The sequence below is a fragment of the Salvelinus sp. IW2-2015 genome, linkage group LG17, assembly GCF_002910315.2.
Source record: "Salvelinus sp. IW2-2015 linkage group LG17, ASM291031v2, whole genome shotgun sequence".
Classification (NCBI taxonomy): Eukaryota; Metazoa; Chordata; class Actinopteri; order Salmoniformes; family Salmonidae; genus Salvelinus; species Salvelinus sp. IW2-2015.
Window position 1 is genome coordinate 32,045,482 of NC_036857.1, and position 8,216 is coordinate 32,053,697.

General features: G+C 42.1%; 1 protein-coding gene across 1 annotated transcript in view; it reads left to right on the top strand.

Annotated features, from left to right (window-relative positions):
- The window catches only part of znf362b (zinc finger protein 362b), a 31,553-nt gene extending 24,103 nt beyond the window's left edge, over positions 1 to 7,450 (top strand). Inside the window, exon 8 of the mRNA XM_024005649.2 lies at positions 7,287 to 7,450. Within this exon, the coding sequence (XP_023861417.1) occupies positions 7,287 to 7,295 (9 nt within the window). The 3' untranslated portion in view covers positions 7,296 to 7,450. The remainder of the gene's footprint in view (positions 1 to 7,286) is intronic.
- The last annotated feature ends 766 nt before the right edge of the window (positions 7,451 to 8,216 follow it).

Below are 8,216 nucleotides of genomic sequence, written 5' to 3' on the forward strand. Positions count from 1 at the left end.
ATAGAGACATATACTGTGCAGCTGTATTCATCGACCTGGCCAAGGCTTTCGACTCGGTCAATCACCACATTCTTATCGGCAGACTCAACCGCCTTGGTTTCTCAAATGACTGCCTCGCCTGGTTCACCAACTACTTATCAGAGTTCAGTGTGTCAAACGGAGGGCCTGTTGTCCGGACCTCTGGCATTCTCTATGGGGTTAAATTCTCGGGCTGACTCTTTTCTCTGTATATATCAATGATGTCGATCTTGCTGCTGGTGATTCTCTGATCCACCTCTACGCAGACGACACCATTCTGTATACTTCTGGCAGCTTACCGATCATTGCACCTGTCCACAGCCATCTGTAAATAACATACCCAACTACCCATCCCATGTTGTTTTTTATTTTTGCTCTTTTGCACCCAGTATCTCTACTTGCACATCATCATCTGCACATCTATCACTCCAGTGTTAGTGCTAAATTGTAATTATTTCGACACTATGGCCTATTCATTGCCTTACCTCCCTAATCTTACTACATTTGCTCACACTGATTTTTTTCTATTGTGTTATAGAATATGTTTGTATGTTTGTTATCCCATTGTGTACTCTGTGTTGTTTTTGTGGCACTGCTTTGCTTTATCTTGGCCAGGTCGCAGTTGTAAATGAGAACTTGTTCTCAACTGCCTACCTGGTTAAATGAAGATGAAATAAAATTAAAATTAAATGTTTTCATGAGAGATGCTGAATAGTCTAAAGCAAGATGAGGTTTTCCACCCAGATTTTACAGTTCTCCCTCACCTGGTTCATGCGTTCTTTTGTATGCTGCATAGTCTTTCTACCGATGCTGTCTTAACTCTTCTTCCATGGTGTGGTGAATATGATCCAGCTCTTCTGGTGAAACACACGCCCAGGACAGTCACATACACTTACAACTGGTATTTTGGTATTTTATTAGGATCCCTATTAGCTGTTGCAAAAGCAGCAACTACTCTTCCTGGGGTCCATACAGAACATGAAACATGACATAATACAGAACATTAAAAGACAAGAACAGCTCAAGGACAGAACTACATCAATTTAAAAAGGCCATTAGCCTGCATATCAATACATACACACAAACTATCTAGGTCAAATAGAGGAGTGCCGTGAGGTGTTGCTTTATCTGTTTTGTAACCAGGTTTGCTGTTAATTTGAGCAATATGAGACTGGAACGGAGTTCAATGCAATAATGGCTCTACATAATACTGTACTCTTTTCTAAATTTGTTCTGGATTTGGGGACTGTGAACAGACCCCTGGTGGAGCTGTGTGTAAGTTGACAATGCAAACAATTTGGGATTTTCAACACATTAATGTTTCTAATACAAATAAGAAGTGATGCAGATAGTCTCTCCTCAACTCTTAGCCAAGAGAGGACTGGCAAGTATTAGTATTTGGATAGAGTCTGCAGGACTTGCTTTTTTAAGTCTGGTGTCAAAAAAGCGGAGTATCTCTTTATTACGGACAGACTTCTCTCCATCTTTACAACCTTTGAATCTATACAGTGCATTCAAAGTATTTAGACCCATGACTTTTTCCACATTTTGTTATGTTACAGCCTTATTCTAAAATGGATTAAATCGTTTTTCCCCTCATCAATCTACACACAATACCCATAATGACAAAGCAAAACAGTTTTGCGGAATAAAATGCGGAATAAAAAAATGTATATCACCTTTACATAAGTATTCAGACCCTTTACTCAGTACTTTGTTGAAGCACCTTGGTAGCAATTACAGTCTCGAGTCTTCTTGGTATGATACTACAAGCTTGGCAGGCCTTTATTGGGGAGTTTCTCCCTATCTTCTCTGCAGATCCTCTCAAGCCTCTGTCAGGTTGGATGGGGGAGCGTCGCTGTACAGCTATTTTCAGGTCTCTCCAGAGATGTTCGATCAGGTTTAAGTCCGGGCTCTGGCTGGGCCACTCAAGGACATTCAAGACTTGCCCTGAAGCCACTCATGCATTGTCTTGGCTGTGTGGCTTAGGGTTGTCTGTCCTGAGGTCCAGATTGCTCTGGAGCAGGTTTTCATCAAGGATCTCCCTGTAATTGCTCCGTTCACTTTCCCTCGATTCTGACTAGTCTCCCATGCTTCACAGTACCAGGTGCCAGGTTTCCTCCAGATGTGACGCTTGACATTCAGGCCAAAGAGTTCAATATTGGATTCATCAGACCAGATAATCTTGTTTCTCATGGTCTGACAGTCCTTTTGGTGCCTTTTGGCAAACTGGGTGGGCTGTCGTGCCTGTTATTGAGAGAGTGGATCCGTCTGGCACTCTACCACAAAGGCCTGATTGGTGAGTACTGCAGAGATGGTTGTCCTTTTGGAATGTTCTCTAATCTTCACAGGGGAACTCTAGAGCTCTGTTAGAGTGTCCATCGGGTTCTTGTTCACCTCCCTGATTGCTCCCCGATTGCTCAGGTTGGCTGGGAAGAGTATTTGGTGTTCCAAACTTCTTCCATTAAGAACGATGGAGGCCACTGTGTTTTTGGGGACCTTCAATGCTGCAGAAATGTTTTGGTAACCTTCCCAGATTTGTGCCTCGACACAATCCTGTCTCGGAGCTCTACGGAAAAGTCCTTCGACCTCATGGCTTGGTTTTTTGATCTGACATGCACTGTCAACTGTGGGACCTTATATAGACAGGTGTGTGTGCCTTTCCAAATCATGTCACTCAACTGAATTTACCACAGGTGGACTCCAATCAAGTTGTAGAAACATTTCAAGGATGATCAACGGAAACAGGATGCACCTGAGCTCAATTTCGAGTCTCATAGCAAAGGGTCTTATTATTATGTAAATAAGGTATTTCTGTTTTTTATTTGTAACAAATTAGCAAACATTTCAAAAACCTGTTTTCACTTTGTCATTATGGGGTATTGTATGTAGATTGCTGAGGATTAAAAAATGTAATACCTTTTTGGAATAAGGCTGTAATGTAACAAAATTTGGAAAAAGTCAAGCGGTCTGAATACTTTCCGAAGGCACTGTGTATCCATAACATTGATGCCAGCTGATTCATCATTTTGACTGGCTGGAAACGTTGCTGTCTGTCTTGTACCGACTCCCGACACATTCATTACTTGGGGGGGGGGGTACTGTCACACCCTGGCCTTAGTTATCTTTGTTATCTTTATTATTTTAGTTAGGTCAGGGTGTGACATGGGGGATGTATGTGTTTTGTATTGTCTAGGGGTTTTTGTATGTTTATGGGGCAGTGTTCAGTCTAGGTGTATGTATGTCTATGGTTGCCTAGATTGGTTCTCAATTAGAGACAGCTGTCTATCGTTGTCTCTGATTGGGAACCATATTTAGGCAGCCATATTCATTAGGTTGTTCGTGGGTGATTGTCTATGTGTAGTGTTTAGTGTCAGCACTATTTGTTATATAGCTTCACGTTCGTTTGTTGTTTTGTATAGTTTGTCAAGTGTTCTTCGTCTTCGTTTATTAAATATGTATTCATTTCACGCTGCGCCTTGGTCCTCCTCTCTTCAATGTTACGACGAACGTGACAATATGTTTGTTTATCCCATGTGTTACTCTGTGTTGTTTTTGTGGCACTGCTTTGCTTTATCTTGGCCAGGTCGCAGTTGTAAATGAGAACTTGTTCTCAACTGGCCTACCTGGTTAAATGAAGYTGAAATAAAATTAAAATTAAATGTTTTCATGAGAGATGCTGAATAGTCTAAAGCAAGATGAGGTTTTCCACCCAGATTTCTACAGTTCTCCCTCACCTGGTTCATGCMTTCTTTTGTATGCTGCATAGTCTTRCTACCGATGCTGTCTTAACTCTTCTTCCATGGTGTGGTGAATATGATCCAGCTCTTCTGGTGAAACACACCCCACAGCCCAGGACAGTCACATACACTTACAACTGGTATTTGGTATTTTATTAGGATCCCTATTAGCTGTTGCAAAAGCAGCAACTACTCTTCCTGGGGTCCATACAGAACATGAAACATGACATAATACAGAACATTAAAAGACAAGAACAGCTCAAGGACAGAACTACATCAATTTAAAAAGGCACATGTAGCCTGCATATCAATACATACACACAAACTATCTAGGTCAAATAGAGGAGTGCCATGAGGTGTTGCTTTATCTGTTTTTGAAACCAGGTTTGCTGTTAATTTGAGCAATATGAGATGGAACGGAGTTCAATGCAATAATGGCTCTAAATAATACTGTACTCTTTACTGAATTTGTTCTGGATTTGGGGACTGTGAAAAGACCCCTGGTGGCATGCCTGGTGGGGTAAGTGTGTGTCAGAGCTGTGTGTAAGTTGACAATGCAAACAATTTGGGATTTTCAACACATTAATGTTTCTAATACAAATAAGAAGTGATGCAGATAGTCTCTCCTCAACTCTTAGCCAAGAGAGACTGGCAAGGATAGTATTTATATCAGCCCTCTGATTACAATGAAGGGCAAGACGTGCCGCTCTGGGGCAGATGCAGCTAAATTAGGTCTTCCCTTGCAGCATTCGACCACATGACTGGACAATAATCAAGATAAGATAAAACTAGAGTCTGCAGGACTTGCTTTTTGAAGTCTGGTGTCAAAAAAGAAGAGTATCTCTTTATTACGGACAGACTTCTCTCCATCTTTACAGCCATTGAATCTATACAGTGCATTCAAAGTATTTAGACCCCATGATTTTCCACATTTTGTTATGTTACAGCCTTATTCTAAAATGGATTAAATAGTTTTTCCCCCTCATCAATCTACACACAATACCCCATAATGACAAAGCAAAACAAATTTTGCGGAAGAATTTTTTTTATATCACTTTTACATAAGTATTCAGATCCTTTACTCAGTACTTCGTTGAAGCACCTTTGGTAGCAATTACAGTCTCGAGTCTTCTTGGGTATGATGCTACAAGCTTGGCAGGCCTTTATTTGGGGAGTTTCTCCCATTCTTCTCTGCAGATCCTCTCAAGCTCTGTCAGGTTGGATGGGGAGCGTCGCTGCACAGCTATTTTCAGGTCTCTCCAGAGATGTTCGATCAGGTTTAAGTCCGGGCTCCGGCTGGGCCACTCAAGGACATTCAGAGACTTGCCCCGAAGCCACTCATGCATTGTCTTGGCTGTGTGCTTAGGGTTGTTGTCCTGTTGGAAGGTGAACCTTCGCCCCAGTCTGAGGTCCAGATTGCTCTGGAGCAGGTTTTCATCAAGGATCTCCCTGTAATTGCTCCGTTCATTTTTCCCTCGATTCTGACTAGTCTCCCATGCTTCACAGTAGGGATGGTGCCAGGTTTCCTCCAGATGTGACGCTTGCCATTTAGGCCAAAGAGTTCAATCTTGGATTCATCAGACCAGAGAATCTTGTTTCTCATGGTCTGACAGTCCTTTTGGTGCCTTTTGGCAAACTCCAAGTGGGCTGTTGTGCCTTTTATTGAAGAGTGGATTCCGTCTGGCCACTCTACTACAAAGGCCTGACTGGTGGAGTACTGCAGAGATGGTTGTCCTTTTGGAATGTTCTCTAATCTTCACAGGGGAACTCTAGAGCTCTATTAGAGTGACCATCGGGTTCTTGTTCACCTCCCTGATTGCTCCCCCGATTGCTCAGGTTGGCTGGGAAGAGTATTGGTGGTTCCAAACTTCTTCCATTTAAGAACNAGACAACTACAAATACCTAGGTGTTTGGTTAGATTGTAAACTCTCCTTCCAGACTCACATTAAGCATCTCCAATCCAAAATTAAATCTAGAATCGGCTTCCTATTTCGCAACAAAGCATCCTTCACTCATGCTGCCAAACATACCCTCGTAAAACTGACTATCCTACCGATCCTTGACTTCGGCGATGTCATTTACAAAATAGCCTCCAACACTACTCAGCAAATTGGATTCAGTTTATCACAGTGCCATCTGTTTTGTCATCAAAGCCCCATATACTACCCACCACTGCGACCTGTATGCTCTCGTTGGCTGGCCCTCGCTTCATATTCGTCGCCGAACCTACTGGATCCAGGTCATCTATAAGTCTTTGCTAGGTAAAGCCCTGCATTATCTCAGCTAACTGGTTACCATAGCAGCACCCACCCATAGCACGCGCTCCAGCAGGTATATTTCACCGGTCACCCCCAAAGCCAATTCCTCCTTTTGCTGCCTTTCCTTCCAGTTCTCTGCTGCCAATGAATGGAACGAATTCCGAAAATCACTGAAGCTGGAGACCCATATCCCCCTCACTTTTAAGCATCAGCTGTCAGAGCAGCTCACAGATCACTGCACCTGTACACAGCCCATCTGTAAATAGCCCATCCAACTACCTCATCCCCATTCTGTTATTTATCTTTGTTGCTCCTTTGCACCCCAGTATCTCTACTTGCACATTCATCTTCTGCACAACTATCACTCCAGTGTTTAATTGCTAAATTGTAATTATTTRGCCACTATGGCCTATTCATTGCCTTACCTCCCTCATCTTACCTCATTTGTACACACTGTATATATACTTTTTTCTCTATTGTGCTATTGACTATATTTGTTTATTCCGTGTGTAACTCTGTGTTGTTGTTTGTGTCGCACTGCTTTTCTTTTGTCTTGGCCAGGTCGCAGTTGTAAATGAGAACGTGTTCTCAACTGGCCGACCTGGTTAAATAAAGGTGAAATAAATAAAAATAAACAAATAAAAATAAAAGATCCTGGTGAGTGGCCAAAATATATGAATGGATCTTTATGGGATATGTGCAGGCGAGGCCACATCACCATAACGAGGGGAATGTCCAAAGAGATGAGGGGCAACGAAAGTTTTCGGTGGCCCACTACAATAGGAGGATGGCGAACGAGGAGATACTTTCTTCAAAGGAGTGCAAATCTGTGCTGGTCAGGGATGGAACCAGGGACTGGAAGAAACTGTGCCACCTCAGCTCGCATGAGAAGTCGCATGACCACCTAGATAGTTTCCAGAGGTAGAAAGAGCTGGAGATCAGGCTGGTGTCCAAGCAAACTATCGACGCACAAGACCAACGGGCTATTGACGGAGAGGCTACACTGGCAGCAGGTGCTGCAGAGGCTCATAGCCCTGATACGCGTAATGGCCACCCAGAACATTGCGTTACGTGGGACCACCGACAGGCTGAACGAGCCAAATAATAGGAACTTTCTGAAGTTTGTGGAAATGCTGGGTATCTCTGACGTAATCATGAAGGAGTACTCAATTATGAGAGATTATTCAATTATCTGTCACTTTTGTTTAAATAGACTACATCCTAATCTCGCTCTCCCTCTCTGCCCTCTATCTCGCTCTGTCTCTCTCAGATGATTTAATTTTAGGACCATGGGCAGCCACCGAGAGAACATCGCTGACTGCAATGCAGCACCACAGAAGAGGAAAGAATCCACTTTAGGAGGAGACAACATAAATTCTGATACTGATGTTGGACAATCAAATTCGATATGTAAATAAACGAAATTCGTTAAGGCTGGGGCATTGACATAGAGCTTATTTTACACTGCTCCAGCGAAACGAGGGCCGCCATGCATTTATGAAAGCACTTCTTTCCGAAGCTCAAATGATCTTACTCTTTTTTTTTTTTTTACAGTTCTACGGGTATACAAAAATGTTAAATATGTTATATAAAAGTGTTATTTCTATTCTAACAATTATGCCATGTGTGATAACAGGTGGCATATTATTAATAAGAAATTCGGTTTCCTACTATAAGCAGTTGGCTGCAGAATGACAGCAACATTGTAACTTTCAAATGCAGGGGTTAAAGTAAAATTCCAAATACTCCAATACTGTCGCATGCACTGATTAAATACCTCCGTGTCTGGGAAGGGCTCGGTGTGTTTGGTTAAAACCAGGGCTCAAATTGAGTGAGGGTATCCAACACAGTCTCACATTCAATTCGCGCATATATGTACAAAATGTATTTCAGCAGATTTCGTGCGTTTTTGTGCATTTTTGGGGTGTTTTGGGGTGGTTCAATTCGTTTGAAAATACACGAATTTCTGTGCTACTTAATTCGTGCGAAAGACACAAAATTTAACCAGTAGGTGACACACAAGCCGTTGCAACAACCATGTAGACGCGATAATTTGTATTTCATTTTTGTTCTTCTTAATGGCTAATTCAACGTCATGAATATACAGAAATGTTGTCTTTGTTTAACCATGTTTTTAAAATGTGTCGTTGTATGCCTATATGTACTGTTTTAGATACAAAAAAAACCCATTGCTGAACAG